Source organism: Lichenostomus cassidix, chromosome 28 (genome assembly GCF_008360975.1).
Source record: "Lichenostomus cassidix isolate B80296 chromosome 28, HeHo_3.0, whole genome shotgun sequence".
NCBI lineage: Eukaryota > Metazoa > Chordata > Aves > Passeriformes > Meliphagidae > Lichenostomus > Lichenostomus cassidix.
The window spans coordinates 1460402-1477510 of NC_139508.1; the positions used below are offsets into that span (position 1 = coordinate 1460402).

Here is a 17109-nt window from a genome sequence, read left to right on the forward strand (position 1 = left end):
AAAAGGTGAATTTCTGAAGAAGAGGAATTTTCAGGAATAAAATATCTCCAAAAAGGGATTTTCTCTGATAAAAAGGTGAATTTCCAATTAAAAGTTCTCAAAAAATGGATTTTCTCTGATAAAAAGGTGAATTTCCCAATGAGGAAAAGAGGAATTTCCTGAATTAAAAGTTCTCCAAAAAGGGATTTCCTCTGATAAAAAGCTGAATTTCCAAAAGGTGAATTTCTGAAAAAGAGAATTTTCAGGAATAAAAGTTCTCCAAAAATAGATTTCCTCTGATAAAAAAGTGTATTTCTGAACAAGAGGAATTTCCTGAAATAAAAACTCTCCAAAAAGGGATTTCCTCTCCAAAAAGGGATTTTCTCGGATAAAAAGGTGAATTTCTGAATGAGGAAAAGAGGAATTTCCAGAAATAATAATAATAAAAAAAAAAGTTCTCCAAAGAGGGATTTCCTCTCATAAAAAGGTGAATTTCAAAATGAGAAAAAGAGGAATTTCTAGAAATAAAAGCTCTCCAAAAATGGATTTTCTCTGATAAAAAGGTGAATTTCTGGAAAAGAGGAATTTCTAAAAATAAAAACTCCCCAAAAAATGGATTTCCTCTGATAAAAATGTTAATTTCTGAATGAGAAAAAGAGGAATTTTCAGGAATAAAAACTCTCCAAAAAGGGATTTTCTCTGATAAAAAAGTGAATTTCTGAATGAGAAAATCAGGAATTTCCAGCAATAAAATCTCTTTTAGGGAACAGTGGGAAAGAATTCCACGTAAGATCAACTTCCCTCTCAGCCCTGCAATGTAATTAATGATGCTAATTAACAACTAAAAATCAAAATAATCAATCAAGAGGTTCAAACCAACAGCTGCACTCGTGGAAAATCCAATTTTTTCCCCCTTTTTTTCCCCATTTTTGGCTCCCAAACCCATCCTTTCCCTCCTCCCTCCTCACCCACGCGGATTTTATTTTGATTATTTTCTGAGACATGACAGATTTCCAGCTTTTGGCCAAAATTCTGGACATCCTCGATGAGCTCAGAGGAAAATCCAACCTCATTTGGGGTTGTTTTGGGGTTTTTTGGGTCACTTGCAGAGAAATGGAAAAACAGCCTGGAGGATGCAGGAGGAGCCAAAAAGCTTCTGGAGTTTTCCGGAAAATGGGATTTTTTTTGGGATGTCTGAGGGGTGAGTTGGCTCTGGAGGGAGCTGGAAGTGTCTGCTGGTCACACCCTGGGCTGGAAAAGAGCAAAAAAAATGAGGATTTTAGGGAAAATATTCAATTTTTTGGGGATGTGTTTTCAGATGTTCAAAAATATAATAAAATATATTCAAAAATGTCATTAAATATATTGAAAAATATTGTGAAAAATCTGCTGCTTTTCCATTTTTCATGAGATTTTTCATGAGATTTTTGGGGATTTTGGGATGTGGAGAGATCCAGAGTGACATTTTGCTGCATCCAAACTGATTTTTCCACCCCAAAATCACAGGGAACAGGTTGGGTGTGATGGTGATGATCCCAAAATATTTGAGTTTGAATTCCAGGTGAAAACCCAGAGCTTCAATCCTTCACATTTTTACATTATTTCTTCCCATAAAATCCCAATTTTTGGGCATAAAATCCCAATTTTTGGCCATAAAATCCCAATTTTTGGCCATAAAATCCCAAATTTTGGCCATAAAATCCCAATTTTTGGCCACAGAATTCCCCTGGAGCCAAAGCACATCAACACCCCAAAAATGCCCAAAAGGAGGGAGGAATCCCAAAAATTCCAGATTTCTTTAATTTGAATTCCAGGTGGAAAGCAGAGCTTCAATCCTCTGTGTTTTTGCAGGATTTCCTCCCATAAAATCCCAAATTTTGGCCATAAAATCCCCATTTTTGGCCATAAAATCCCCATTTTTGGCCCAAAAATCCCAATTTTTGACCACAGAATTCCCAATTTTTGGCCACAAAATTCCCCTGGAGCCAAATCACATCAACACCCCAAAAAATGCCCAACAGGAGGGAAGAATCCCTAAAATTCCAGATTCCTTGAATTTGAATTCCAGGTGGAAACCAGAGCTTCAATCCTTCACATTTTTACATTATTTCTTCCCACAAAATCCCAATTTTTGGCCATAAAATCCCAATTTTTGGCCATAAAATCCCAAATTTTGGCCATAAAATCCCCATTTTTGGCCATAAAATCCCCATTTTTGGCCATAAAATCCCAATTTTTGGCCACAAAATTCCCCTGGAGCCAAAGCACATCAACACCCCAAAAATGCCCAAAAGGAGGGAGGAATCCCAAAAATTCCAGATTTCTTTAATTTGAATTCCAGGTGGAAAGCAGAGCTTCAATCCTTCACATTTTTACATTATTTCTTCCCATAAAATCCCAAATTTTGGCCCAAAAATCCCCATTTTTGGCCATAAAATCCCCATTTTTGGCCATAAAATCCCAGTTTTTGGCCATAAAATCCCAATTTTTGGCCATAAAATCCCAATTTTTGGCCACAAAATTCCCAATTTTTGGCCACAAAATTCCCCCGGAGCCAAAGCACATCAACACCCCAAAAAATGCCCCCCAGGAAGGAGGAAATCCCCAAAAATCCCATTTTCCTGGACACTTTTCCAAACCTTGGAGTGATTTCCAATCCCTTCCAGGAACAGCACAGCCAATTCCAGGAACCTCAGGTGGGGATGACAAAAAAATGACAAAAAAATGACAAAAAAATGACAAAAAAAAGCAATTTTTTCCTGCTGGCAGATGGGGAGTGAACTGAGGGAAATGCAGAGATTTCCGAGGAAAATGAGATTTTCGTGGACTGGAGAGGAATTTCTGGAGAAATAAAGGGAATTAGCTGAACTTTGTGCTCTCAGCAGAATCTGATCTGCTCTGAGCTCATGGCTGGCAGGGCTGGAGAGGAATTGGTCCTGGGAGAGCCAAGGGGGAATCTGCTGCTAAATTGGCTTTTTTGGGGTTTTTTGGGGTTTTTTGGGCTTTTTTGGGGGTTTTTGGGGAATTTTTTGGCTTTTTTGGGGGCTTTTTTGGCTTTTTTGAGGGCTTTTTTGGGCTTTTTTTGGGGGTTTTTTGAAATTTTTTGGGCTTTTTTGGGGTTTGTTTTGCTTTTTTTTGGCTTTTTTGGGAGCTTTTTTTGCTAATTTTGGCTTTTTTGAGGTTTTTTTTGAGGTTTTTTTTGAGGTTTTTTTTGAGGGTTTTTTTGAGGTTTTTTTTGCTTTTATTGGGTTTTTTTGGGGTTTTTTGGGTTTTTTTTGCTTTTTTTGCTTTTTTGGCTTTTTTGGTTTTTTTTAGGCTTTTTTGGCTTTTTTTGGCTTTTTTGGGAGGCTTTTTTGGGGTTTTTTTGACTTTTTGGGGCTTTTTTTGGTCTTTTTTGGGGGTTTTTTGGCTTCTTTGGGTTTTCATTTTGGGCTTTTTTTGGGCTTTCTTTTGGCTTTTTTGGGGGTTTTTGGGGGCTTTTTTGGGCATTTTTTGGCTTTTTTGGCTTTTTGGGGCTTTTTTGCCTTTTTTTGGCTTTTTTTGGCTTTTTTGGGTTAAATCTCAAGAGAGAAACTGCAGATTTTTGCTGGATTTGGGTTAAAAACCAGGAGAAAAACTGCAGATTTTTGCTGGATTTGGGTTAAAATCAGGAGAGATTTTTGGGTTAAAAACCAGGAGAAAAACTGCCGATTTTTGCTGGATTTGGGTTAAAAACCAGAAAAACTGCAGATTTTTGCTGGATTTGGGTTAAAAGCCAGGAGAAAAACTGCAGATTTTTACTGGATTTGGCTTAAAAACCAGAAAAACTGCAGATTTTTGCTGGATTTGGGTTCAAAACCAGGAGAAAAACTGCAGATTTTTTTGGATTTGGGTTCAAAACCAGGAGAAAAACTAGAGATTTTTGCTGGATTTGGGTCAAAAACCAGGAGAAAAACTGCAGATTTTTGCTGGATTTGGGTTAAAAACCAGAAGAAAAACTAGATTTTTGCTGGATTTGGGTTCAAAACCAAGAGAAAAACTCAGGATCACAGTTTGGGGATCACATTTTGGGATCCCAACAACCCCTCAGGCTCTTCCTGAGCTCCAATTCACCCCAAATTTGGCTCCAGAATCCCAGACAGAAAGATCTAGAACTCTGCCCAGAGCTGCAGCACCATTTCCTTGCAATCCTCACCCTCCCAGGTTGTTCCTCCACCTCTCCTCAGGACCATCCTGAGCTGCTTTTCCACCCTGACCTTTCTTTATTCTCCTTTTTCCTGCAGTTCCTGCCAGCCCTGAGCTCCTCCAAGCTCCAGAACAACTCACTGCCCAAAACTCCACGTTCTTTTTCGGCCGAAATGACATCATTGCTGGTTCAAATTATTGCTCTGCAGACCTCTCTGCTCTCCCCCCCTGTTGCAATCCCCTCTGCTCTCATCTGCAGCCAGGAAGGTGGCCCAAAAATGGGGATTTTTGTCCAATTTTTGTCCAGTTTTTGTCCAAGTCTGGGATGACACATCCATTCCAGAGCCCCTTGGCTCTGCCCCTCACCCCACAGCCAAAAAATTCAAAGGCCACAGGGCCCAGTGGAGCCTTTCAGCTTTTTAAAATAACACTTGCTAACGACTGCCATCAAAATAATTCCGTGTTCTGGGCTCTCTCCACATGACATCAGCCCCACGGATTGCTGGGCCAGGCTGGAGGCTGCAAACTTCTGTTTGCTCGTAAATCATGACGTTTTGGAGCACAAACAGCCCCCAGTTTGCTGCTGCCTGACTCCAAAATGGGGTTTTTTTTTTTGCTCTGAATTGAAGGATTGCAGCAGGCTGCACTGCCAGGGAGCACCTGGGGAGTGAGGATCCTGACTGGCAGAGTCCCTGGAGGGAGCAGCATGGAAAATCTCCTTATTTCTGTGTTCCCATGCTCTCCAGCCCCTGCCCAGGGGGATTGCAGCTCCAGCTGGCTGCCTGGCCTGCTGGGAACTCACAGAGCTCGGGGAGGAGCTGAGAGCAGAGGTTGGGGCAGAGCCAGAGAGGGGCTGAGGTGGTTCTGGAACCAGCCTGGGGCTGGGAGGGGAACCAGGACTTCCAGTTTGGGGTGGGAGGATCAGAACTGGGACTGGGAGAGCAACCAGGACCTGCAGTTTGGGGTGGGAGGATCCCAACTGGGACTGGGACAACCCAGCACCTCCAGTTTGGGGTTAGAGGATCTCTCCTGAGATCCAGTTTGGGTTGGGAGGATCCATCTTGTGATCCAGTTTGGGGTGGGAGGATCACTCCTGAGACTGGGAAAGGACCCAGCAGCACCAGTTTGGGGTGGGAGAATTCCTCCTGAGATCCAGTTTGGGGTGGGAAGATCCCTCCTAGGACTGGGACAGGAACCAGGACCACCAGTTTGGGGTTAGAGGATCCATCTTGAGATCCAGTTTTGGGTGGGAGGGTCTCTCTTGGGACTGGGACAGGACCCAGCAGCCCCAGTTTGGGGTGAGAGAATCTCTCCTGAGACTGGGAAAGGACTCAGCAGCACCAGTTTGGGGTGGGAAGATCTCTCCTGAAACTGGGAAAGGACTCAGCAGCCCAGTTTGGGGTTAGAGGATCTCCTGAAGTTGGGACAGAACCCAGGACCACCAGTTTGGGTTGGGAGGATCCATCTTGAGATCCAGTTTGGGGTGGGAGGATCACTCCTGAGACTGGGAAAGGACCCAGCAGCACCAGTTTGGGGTTAGAGGATCTCCTGAAGTTGGGACACGACCCAGGACCACCAGTTTGGGGTGGGAGGATCCCTCCTGAGGTCCAGTTTGGGGTGGGAGAATCACTCCTGGGACTGGGACAGGACTCAGCAGCACCAGTTTGGGGTAGGAGGATCCATCTTGAGATCCAGTTTGGAGTGGGAAGATCTCTCTTGGGACTGGGATATGACCCAGCAGCACCAGTTTGGGGTTAGAGGATCTCCTGAAGTTGGGAAAGGACCCAGGACCACTAGTTTGGGGTAAAAGAATCCCTCTTGAGATCCAGTTTGGGGTTAGAAGATCTCTCCTGAGACTGGGAAAGGACCCAGGACCACCAGTTTGGGGTAGGAGAATCTCTCCTGAGATCCAGTTTGGGATGGGAGGATCTCTCTTGGGACTGGGAAAGGACCCAGCAGCACCAGTTTGGGGTGGGAAGATCCCAAACTGGTTTTCTGTGTGGAACTGCAGGGAAAAGGGAAATCCCAAACTGGTTTGCCATGGGGAACTACAGGGAGAAGGAAATCCTAAACTGGTTTCCAGCGTGGAAGTACAGGGAAAAGGGAAATCCCAAACTGGATTCCCATGTGGAACTAACTGCAGGGAAAAGGGAAATCCCAAACTGGTTTCCTGTGTGAAACTACATGGAAAAGGAAATCCCAAACTGCTTTCCTATGTGGAACTACAGGGAAAAGGAAATCCCAAACTGGTTTGCCATGTGGAACTAACTGCAGGGAGAAGGGAAATCCCAAACTGGAAATCCCAAACTGGAAATCCCGAACTGGAAATCCCAAACTGGTTTGCCATGCGGAACTGTAGGAAAAAGGAAATCCCAAACTGGAAATCCCAAACTGGTTTGCCATGCGGAACTGTAGGAAAAAGGAAATCCCAAACTGGAAATCCCAAACTGGAAATCCCAAACTGGTTTGTCATGCGGAACTACAGGGAAAAGGAAATCCCAAACTGGAAATCCCAAACTGGAAATCCCAAACTGGTTTCCCATGTGGAACTGCAGGGAAAAGCAAATCCCAAACTGGAAATCCCAAACTGGAAATCCCATGTGGAACTACAGGGAAAAGGAAATCCCAAACTGGAAATCCCAAACTGGTTTGCCATGTGGAACTACAGGGAAAAGGGAAATCCCAAACTGGAAATCCCAAACTGGAAATCCCAAACTGGTTTCCCATGTGGAACTGCAGGGAAAAGGAAATCCCAAACTGGAAATCCCAAACTGGAAATCCCAAACTGGTTTCCTATGTGGAACTGCAGGGAGAAGGAAATCCCAAACTGGTTTCCAGTGTGGAACTGCAGGAAAAAGGAAATCCCAAACTAGAAATCCCAAACTGGTTTCCTATGTGGAACTACAGGGAAAAGGAAATCCCAAACTGGTTTCCAGTGTGGAACTTACTGCAGGGAAAAGGGAAATGCCAAACTGGAAATCCCAAACTGGAAATCCCAAACTGGTTTCCTATGAGGAACTGCAGGGAGAAGGAAATCCCAAACTGGTTTGCCATGGGAAACTACAGGGAAAAGGAAATCCCAAACTGGAAATCCCAAACTGGAAATCCCCAACTGGTTTCCAGTGTGGAACTGCAGGGAAAAGGAAATCCCAAACTGGAAATCCCAAACTGGTTTGCCATGTGGAACTACAGGGAAAAGGGAAATCCCAAACTGGTTTCCCATGTGGAACTAACTGCAGGGAAAAGGAAATCCCAAACTGGAAATCCCAAACTGGTTTCCCATGGGGAACTGCAGGGAAAAGGAAATCCCAAACTGGAAATCCCAAACTGGAAATCCCAAACTGGAAATCCCAAACTGGTTTCCCATATGGAACTACAGGAAGAAGGAATTCCTCAGCACCTGGGCCACTCCTGACCATGGATGGGATGAGGATAAACCTCCCCAGCACGTAGAGGAAAATCCTACACACAGAAAAAGGTGTTTAAGGATCCTCTGGTTTTAGGGTCTCGGCGCCACCATGGAACAGGAACGCTCCCCTTGGGAATTTGGGAACATCTGGGAGCCCACAGGCCCCTTGATGTCCTCCCAGGCTGGCTGGTGACATTCCTGGGCACGTTCCCGAGGAGCTCCTGACTTCTGGGAAGGGCTGACAAAACCACACTGCAGCCATTCATGACCTGAGTGCAATGCTGGCTGAGTTCCTTCCCCAAAAAATCCCCAGGAAAACATTCCTTCCCCTCCTGGAAGCATCACCCCAGACAGGACAAACAGCCTCCTTGGAAAGGCACAACAACTGCAGCACCAGAGCTTTTTGGGTTCCCTCTGCTCTAAATTTGGGGGGTGTTAGACAAAAAAAATAAGATAAACTAGATAAATATTGGTTTTTTCCTAGAGCTGTGGAAATAGAAATGATTTTACACTCATTGTTCCCTGAAGTTGGGATATTTGGAATTAAAAGATCAAGCCAAGCTGGAGAATTAAATTCTGCATTAACATCACAAGGAACTGGAGGGCAGAGAGGAAAATTCATCAGAGCTGGAGGGTAGCAAATGAGATTTAAATTTCCCTTTTTGGATGGAGATGTTCAGCCCTGGAGCAGCCAAACACACCTTGAATAAGTTGGGAAACTCAGCCAAACCCTAATTATTGATCCTTTCCATTAGTTCATTAGCAAATACCCAATTAAGGCTTTTCCCCCAGCAGGAAAGGAGGATTTCCTGGGGAGGATTTACTTTCCATGCAGGGAATGTAAATATGTTATTTTGTTCTGCACAGAAAGCATGGAAAAAGCAGGGTGGGACTCCAAAAACTCCTGGTTTTTGAGGGATTTGTTCTTTCAGGAGACAAACTCATCCTCAGGGTTAACCCTCAATGCTCTGCTTGCCCCAAAAATTAAAAACTTCCCACAATCAGCAACGATTTGAGGACAAATCAATCTATCAGCACGCTGATAAAATTCCATATATTCTCAGATTTCCTTGATAAATTCCCATTTTTCTCTCCTTTTCCCCACTGCAGGGAGGATCAGCAGCTCCTCTCACTCCCCCCAGCCCTGTGCAAAGCCTGGATTTTCCATTACTCCAAAATCACCTCCATCTGCCCAGGAAAACTGCCAGGAAACCCAACAAACAGGACAAGCTTTGGAGCTCAGCAGCAGCTCCAAGCTTTGTTTTTAAGCTCAGCTACAGCAACATCTGGTTTGGAGAAATCCCCTTTTTTTTATTTTATTTTATTTTATTTTATTTGGGTTTTTCCCCCCCAAGAGCTGTGGATGCTCCTTTGGAAACTGAGGGGTTTTAACAAGTCTGCAGCTTTAATAGGGAACAGATATTCCCAAAAATCTCCTTGAATAGATTCAGGAATTCCAACTTTTGTTTTTTTTTTTTTTTAATTGGATTTTAGATTTCTTGTCTTTTTTCCCAGAAAGTTTTAACTCCACATCACCTCACTCTAAAATCCTCCCAAAAGCCACAAGGTCTGTCCATAAAAAGGATTTTTTCCTACATGAATTCCCCAAATCCTGTTGCTCAGGATGAACTTCAGCTCTTTTCAGGAGTTTAAATAGATTTAACTCCTGGAGAGTTAAATGTATTTGAACTCCTGAAAGGAGAGAGAGTTTAAATACATTTCTGGAGGGAAGGATTTTGTGTTTCCTACTCAAAAACAGCATTTTTAATTATTATTTTAATATTGAATTACAATTTATTGGCTTTTTAGTGTCTGTTTGGCTGCTTTGTAACACTGAATTTCATTTCCTGCCCTTCACCTCTCTTTTATTCTGTTTTATTCTCTGTTATCTTTTATTCTCTGTCATCTCTTAATGTCACTCACCATCCTGAATTTCTGAGAACTTTCTTCACTCAAAATCTCTGGAGAAATTCCCAAATCTTCTCCTCCTTTTCCTTCAGGAAGTTGCATCCCAGTGATTATTCTGGGAATATTTATATATTCCCCAGTGGAACCTGCAGGTAAATCAGAATTCAACAGATTTATCACCATTTGCTGAAAGATAAAGCAAAAAAAATTTAAAATTCAGGAGTAAAAACCCTTTTCTGTGAATTTTCCCTGCTGAAATCAAAGCTGGATTTGCATTTCCTGTTGCACCTTAAAGAAATTCCTTAGGGAAAATTGATTTAATTACACTTTTCTTGAGATGTTTTTAGCTTGTGAAAATATTCTGGGTATTATAGGGCTCAGTAAAAATATAAAAAAATAAAAATATAGAAGTATAAAAATATGAAAATGACCACTCAGTGTCCCAGCACCACACAGACATCTCACTGTGATGTTAAAATTCTGCCACAGAAATAATTTTGAGGCTGAAATCTATAAACTTATAATTTAAAAAAATAAGTTTTTTCTCCCAATCCCAGCAGGGCTGGAAGTGAAGCTTTGCTGACATTAAGGATTAATCAGCTGCAGATCCCCAAAAATCCTCACTGAGTGTTTTAGGAGTGTGTTTTTGAATTCCCCAACATTCAATATTTACTCCAGGGGGTTTTATGAGGATTTCATTCCATGGAGGAATTTGGTGGGAGTTGGGAGCTCCTGGCATTTGCATGGTTAGCCACTAATGAGGGAAAATTCACTGGGAATAAACAGAAATATCTCCAGAAAAATTCACTGGGAATAAACAAAAAATACCTTCCACACCTCCATAAAAATTCACTGGGAATAAACAGAAATATCTCCATAAAAATTCATTGGGAATAAACAGAAAATACCATCCCAACCTCCAGAAAAAATCACTGGGAATAAACAGAAAATACCATCCCAACCTCCATAAAAATTCAGTGGGAATAAATAGAAATATCTCCCCAACCTCCAGAAAAATTCAGTGGGAATAAACAGAAATACCTTCCCAACTTACATAAAAATTCAGTGGGAATAATCAGAAATATCTCCATAAAAATTCATTGGGAATAAACAAAAAATATCATCCCAACCTCCAGAAAAAATCACTGGGAATAAACAGAAAATACCTTCCACACCTCCTGAAAAATTCACTGGGAATAAACAGAAATATCTCCATAAAAATTCATTGGGAATAAACAGAAATATCTCCATAAAAAATCACTGGGAATAATCAGAAATATCTCCACAAAGTCCTGCAGGATTTGCTGCTCCTCAAATCCAACAAAATCCATCTCCCTGTCCTGACATTCCAGAGGGGAAAAGCAGAGGGAAAATGATGGAAATCTGGGAAAAAAAATCGATTTTTCGTGTTTCTCAGCCCTTTTTTTGTGAAGGTTTTTTAGGATTTTTGGGATGAAGGGAGCTCTAGGAATGCTGTGATCCCAGAAATTCCTGAAAAAAAGGGAAATAAATTAGTGTTGCCACAATCCCACCTCGAGCTGCTCCTTGGATTTACTTTCTTTCCCAAATCCTTTAGCTTTCCTTCTGTGTCCCTCTGGTGGTAACTCGGGAGAAATGTCCCACTGCACTGCAAAAACTCATTCCCATCCCTCCCCAATTTTTTTCTATGGTTTTAGTGCTTTTTAAAAAAAAAAAACAACCAATAATAAAAAATATTTTATGGGAATTTTGTATATATAGCAGTTTTTTCTTAAAAAAAAAATTAAAATCCAAAATAAATTATTTCATTTATTGGTATTCAGGTGTGGTGAAATCAGTCAGATTTTGAGGGATTTTCATTTAGGATTTGTTTTAAAGAAAAGAGGAAGCAAAAGGCAAAACCAGAGAGAGAAGAAATGAAGAAAAAGTAGAATTAGGATGAAATTCTTTATTTTAAAAGGCACTGGAGCAGATTGGTTGTGGAATTCTCATCCCTGGATGTGTTTTAAGGAAAAGAGGAAGCAAAAGGCAAAAACAGAGAGAGAGGAAACAAAGAAAAAGGAGAATTAGGATGAAATTCTTTATTTTAAAAGGCACTGGAGCAGATTGGTTGTGGAATTCTCATCCCTGGATGTGTTTTAAGGAAAAGAGGAAGCAAAAGGCAAAAACAGAGAGAGAAGAAATGAAGAAAAAGGAGAATTAGGATGAAATTCTTTATTTTAAAAGCTCCCTGAGCATCAAACAAAAGGATTTGAACAGAGCAGGGAGGGAAATAAAGTGATTAAACCTCCTTGATGATCATCCTGAGTGGGAATTCTCCTTCAGCTCCTCCCCTAACCCCAACTGCTCCATCCCAGGATAAAAATATCCCTTTTTTCCCCCTTTTTGCCGGGCTGGGCTCCATTGGCTGTGCTCCCCACGTCACAGTGCCATTCCAGCTCTGTCTCCATGGCTGGGAATTCCTGGAGACCAATCCCCTGGTCCCTCCCGGCAGAGGGAGGATGCTGGCAAACCTCGGAGCTGCTGCGATTTGGGATTCAGATCAGGTTCGAGGGAAGTCCTCTCGTTATCCGCGGCGCTGGGAATCCTCCCTGCTCGCGTTTGTCACTCGTCGTTAGCACCTCGGGAGGAGCAGCAGCACGTTTGCACCTCCTGCAAAGCAGAAATCACACTAAAAATTCAATTTAAACTCACCTTTGTTCTCTTTGTATGGCTGTGCCCTGGGAATTCCAGCTCCTAATCGGCGGGGAAATGGGGAGCTCAGCACCTTTTTTGGGGAATTTTGCCAGTTTTGCCTTTTTAAATCCCTCGTTGTCTGCATGACAGTCAAGCCCGGTGAGTCACAGAGCTTTCCCTCGGCAGCAGCACAGATTTGAGGGAGAAAACTCACCCAAAACAGGCCTGGAACACCAAAAAACACAGCCTGGGAGCTTTGTAGCCTGGCTTTGTGTTTCCATTGTATCTTTAAAAGATTCCAAGTGCCCTCAGAGCTTCCAGCGACACAACGAAACCAAATTACCACAAAATTCAAACGCCTTTTCTCTACGTTGGTACAAAGACTATTCAGCCTGCAGTTTGAGCACAGTTTGGTTTTCCAGCCGCTTTTCCTGCTGTTCCTCCAGGCCGGGGGGACCTGAGGCTTCAGCACCTCAGACAGCAGCACCGCAGTGTCCCCAAGGCCACCCTCGGGGGACAAAGCCACCTCCCGCTGGCACAGCGAGCGGCGATTCCGGGCGGGTTTGTCACACCGCCTGTCCTCAAAAGCACCGTCCTTCCCCGAGCGGTGGCAGGGACAGCGACAGGAACCCAGCGGCACAACTTTGATCCCTTTCCAAGGCTTTTGAGGATCCTGTCAAGCAGCCAAAATGTTTCGAGTGTGTTGTGTTTGTTAATAAATAAAAGTGTTCGCAGCGAGAAGCCACCTGGCTTTGCACAGTTTGTTTTTTTTTTTCTCCCTTTCCAGTTCCACTTTCATCCTCGAAATGTTCACACGTTGGCCTGAAGGGTTTATTCTTCTTTAAAATAGGATTAATTCAGTCTTTCTCCTGTCTTTCCAGTCTTTCTCTTGACTCCCTTTTTTCCCTTCCTTTTCCCAGGACAAGGATGTTTTCCAATCTCCATCTTTTCAGCCCACCAGCTGCAGATCATGTTGTTTCAATCCGGGCTTGATCCTACACCAAAATCAGGAATATAAAAGTCAAGTTATTTATAAGAAAAGACACATATTTGCATCTTAACATGGTAGGGAAGAGGGGCTGAATACCCAGCCTTTCCCAACAGGCAGAAGTTAGCTTAAAAGGGATTTATTGTGTGCTAAATTAAATGAAATGAGGGTAAATCCAAAGCTTTTGGTTTATTTATGGTAGAAATGTGGTGCTCCCTTTTCAGAAAAAGTAAAAACTAAATAAAAAATTTTAAAAAGCCCCAATTCAGCACCCTCAGGCAGCTCAGTTTTCTCTCAGGGTGTTACAGGTGGAATAGGAATTACAGCTGGAGCTGTTATTACTGTAATTCCCGATCCTTAATTCCCACTTAACCCGCTGGGCCTGTCAGAGACAGCAGGGACAGGTCAGGGGGTGAAGTGACCCCTTTGTCACCGCAGGGTCACCCACCACAGTCCCCCAGCCCCTCACAATGTCCAGAGTCACCTGTCCACCACCTCAGCCCCTCACAAGTGTCCAGAGCCACCCCATCCCCTCAGAGTCTCCTGTCCACCACCTCAGCCCCTCCATCCCCTCACAAGTGTCCAAAACCACCAAAACCCCCTCAGAGTGACCTGTCCACCACCTCAGCCCCTCACAAGTGCCCAAAATCACCATATCCCCCTCAGAGTCTCCTGTCCATGACCTCAGCCCCTCACAAGTGTCCAAAACCCCCTCAGAGTGACCTGTCCGCCACCTCAGCCCCTCACCCCCTCACCATAACCCCCTCAGAGTGACCTGTCCGCCACCTCAGCCCCTCACCCCCTCACCATATCCCCTCACAGTGACCTGTCCGCCACCTCAGCCCTCACAGCCCCCGCCGCTCACCTCGCTATCCCATTGGCTGCCGCAGCCGTCACTCAGACACAAACCCCGCCCCTCGCCCAGTGTTAAGAACCCATTGGTTGCCGCAGCCGTCACTCAGATCTGAGCCCCGCCCCTCCAACGTGTGCGCTGGGCGGGCGGGGCAGGCACCCCTCGCCCTCTCCTTCTCATTGGCTGCCACACGTGTCAATCATACCCAAACCCCGCCTCTGCCTCCCGCGTGCGTGAGGCAGCGCAGCCCAACCCGCCAGGCGGCTCCGGCCACCCCCTCAGCCCCCTCAGCCCCTCACCTCGATGGCCCATTGGCTGCCCCACCCGTCACTCACCGCCAAGCCCCGCCCCTCCCGCCGCGTGCGCTGGGCGGGTAGGGCGCGCGTCCCCGCCCTCCCCCACAACTCGCGAAGCCATTGGCCGACGCGCCCGTCACTCACACCCAAACCCCGCCCCCTCATGAGGGCTGCCGGGGGATTGGCGCGCCCCCTAGCGGCCGCCCCCGCCCCGTACGTGCTGCGTGTGCGTCACCCCCCCGCGCGCTCCCTCCCCTCCCTCCCTCCCTCCCTCCCGCGCGCGCTCCGCGTCACCTCCCGGGCCTGGGGCCGCTCGGACACCCGCAGCCCGGCCGGACACTCGCCCCCGGGCCCGCGCCGCTCGCCCTTCTCCCGCCCGTTGGCTGCGGGGCCGCCCGGCGAGCCGGCCCGAGCGCGGCGGCGGCGGCGGCGGGTTGGTTTTTGTGTGTGGGGGGGGCGCGCGGCCTGGTGCGCGCGGCGGATCCCGCCGCTCGCGTAGCGCGGCCGCCCGGGCTCGCTGAGGGGGAGGGAGGCCCGCGCTGGGCCGGGCGGCGCGGCGGAAGCTCCCGGCGGAGAGGAAGCGCCGCCGCCATGAGCGTGGAGGCGTACGGCCCCAGCTCGCAAACCCTCACCTTCCTGGACACCGAGGAGGCCGAGCTGCTCGGCGCCGACACTCAGGGCTCCGAGTTCGAGTTCACCGACTTCACCCTCCCCAGCCAGACGCAAACCCCGCCCGGGCCCGGCCAGGCTGGGCCGGCACAGGGCCAGGGGCCTCCCGGAGCGGGGCAGGGAGCTCCGGGCCCGCTGGAAGCGCAGGTGAGGGGGAGAGCCGCGGGGAGCGGAGGGGAGGGAGAGAAGGGAGGGAAGGGAAGGGAAGGGAAAGGAAGGAAGGGAAAGGAATGGAAGGAAGGGAAGGAGAGGGAAAGGAGGGGAAGGAGAGGGAAAGGAAGGGAAGGGAATAGGGAAAGGAAGGGAAGGAGAGGGAAAGGAAGGGAAGGAGAGGGAAAGGAAGGGAAGGAGAGGGAAAGGAAGGGAAGGAGAGGGAAAGGAAGGGAAGGAGAGAGAAAGGAAGGGAAGGAGAGGGAAAGGAAGGGAAGGAGAGAGAAAGGAAGGGAAGGAGAGGGAAAGGAAGGGAATAGGGAAAGGGAAGGAAAGAAAAGGAAGGGAAGGAGAGGGAGGGAAGGAAGGAAGGAAGGAAGGGAAAGGAAAGAAAAGGGAGGGAAGGGAAAAGGAAGGCGAAGGGAAAGGAAGGGAAGGGAATAGAAGGGAAGGAAAGGAAAGGAAAGGGAGGGAGGGAAGGGAAAGAAGGGGAGGGAAGGGAAAGGAAAGGGAGGGAAAGAAAGGGAAAGGAAAGGCAAGAAAGGAAGGGAATAGAAGGGAAAGAAAGGAAGGGAAAGAAAGGAAGAGAAAGGAAAGGAAGGGAAGGGAAAGTCGGGCTGGGCCCTCGCTGGGCTCTGGGCAGCCGCGTGCGGATGGAGCAGCGCCGCGAGCGGGAATTGTTCACTTTTTCCGCCCAGAAAACTTCCGTGTCGCGACAGTCGCGTCGCTGCGATAGCGAGTTCAAACCCCACCGAGGCTGGGCGGCAGTTCGGCTTCTTTGCCCTTAAAACCAACGCGGCTTTGGGTGGTTTTATTTGGGTTTTGGTTGTGGAAAGTTGGGTGCTGAGGAAATTCGGGTTTTTTTGCTTCCTGTCGCTAAAACGCGAATTTCTTTTTATCGTTTTTTATTATTTTCCTTCATTTCCGCTTCTTTTTTCGCTGCGCAGTTTGTGTGGAAGGTTTGTAGAGAAAGATAAGTTCTGAGCTCTGGTTCCTCGCGGCTTCAAAAACTGGTTTTTGGTTGGTTTTTTTGTAAATTTATTTCAGTCTGTCGATGGTTGGCGCTTAAAAAAACAACGAAATTATATTTATTTAACAGTTCCCAGCTGGCAGGTAGGGACAGAATTAGGATTGCAGCTCACCAGAAGTGCTGCAAATGAAGATAATAATCTCAGTTCGCTTGTAGTAAACAACAAAAACACTGAGGAAACTCTCCGGTATTTTTTTAAAAACCCCACTTTTCTCCAGTTTAAACATCATGGAATATTCAGTTTCCTCACAGAGGAAAAATCCCATTTTTAGCAATTTTAACTTGTGCATCACCCACGTGTTAAGGGGTTGAGTTTAAAGAGGAATTGAAAGTTTTTGGGAACTTTTTCTCCCCAAAACAAACATCCTGGTGGTTTTTTTTTTTCCTCCTTTTACTTGCCAAACCTGCCCTGCCTGGGTGTGTGAGGGAGGAAATTCTGCTCCCCAGCTGTGCAGGGAGGTTTGGGTTTCTCTCAGCACAAAATAAATCAGTTTTTTTGTGCCTGAAAGAGCTCAGGGTGACAGCAGGGAGATTCTCAGAGAGCCCTGGGCTGTTTGTTTTCTGTTTATTTATTTTCTGTTGATTTATTGCTTTTAGATTTGGTCGAATTTATCCAATTGGAGCACTGAGAGCTCAGAATTATTTTCCACCAGCAGTAAAATCTTTTCTGTTTTCACTCAGATTATACATCAAATGATTAAAAAGGGAATTTAATAAAATTTAATTGGAAAGCTTTAAGGGATTGTGATCACTCCAGAACTCCCAGGAGTGGCCAAGGAGGAGAAAAACCACCCCAGAATAAGGCAGACAAGAGGATTATTAATTGGTCATTTTTTTTGTCTAAACACGTTTGAAAAACCTTTGAAGTCAAAGCAAAAAAAAAAAAAAAGAAAAAAAAAAGCAAGAAAAAATGGATTTTCTGTTGGTTTTGTTTTCAATCAGAATGTATTTATATTTTTGCAAACTTTTGTGGTCAAACTGCTCCTCGTTTTGCTGTCAGAAATGTCA

The 17109-nt window shown here is 45.4% G+C and overlaps 1 protein-coding gene and 1 long non-coding RNA gene across 4 annotated transcripts in view; one reads left to right on the plus strand and one right to left on the minus strand.

The window, feature by feature from the left end:
* Positions 1–928: 928 nt before the first annotated feature.
* Positions 929–13795, minus strand: LOC146426094 (uncharacterized). The gene is made up of 4 exons (XR_014846230.1): positions 13588–13795; positions 12134–13110; positions 9476–9606; positions 929–1230 (listed from the first exon to the last, which is right to left on the minus strand). It is a non-coding gene; the product is annotated as an uncharacterized LOC146426094 (long non-coding RNA).
* A 712-nt stretch (positions 13796–14507) lies between these two features.
* The window catches only part of UPF1 (UPF1 RNA helicase and ATPase), a 44605-nt gene continuing 42003 nt past the window's right edge, over positions 14508–17109 (plus strand). For all 3 annotated transcript variants that reach the window (XM_085040264.1, XM_085040265.1, XM_085040266.1), the window contains exon 1: positions 14508–15068. In XM_085040264.1, the coding sequence (XP_084896390.1) occupies positions 14844–15068 (225 nt within the window). In that variant the 5' untranslated portion in view covers positions 14508–14843. The remainder of the gene's footprint in view (positions 15069–17109) is intronic.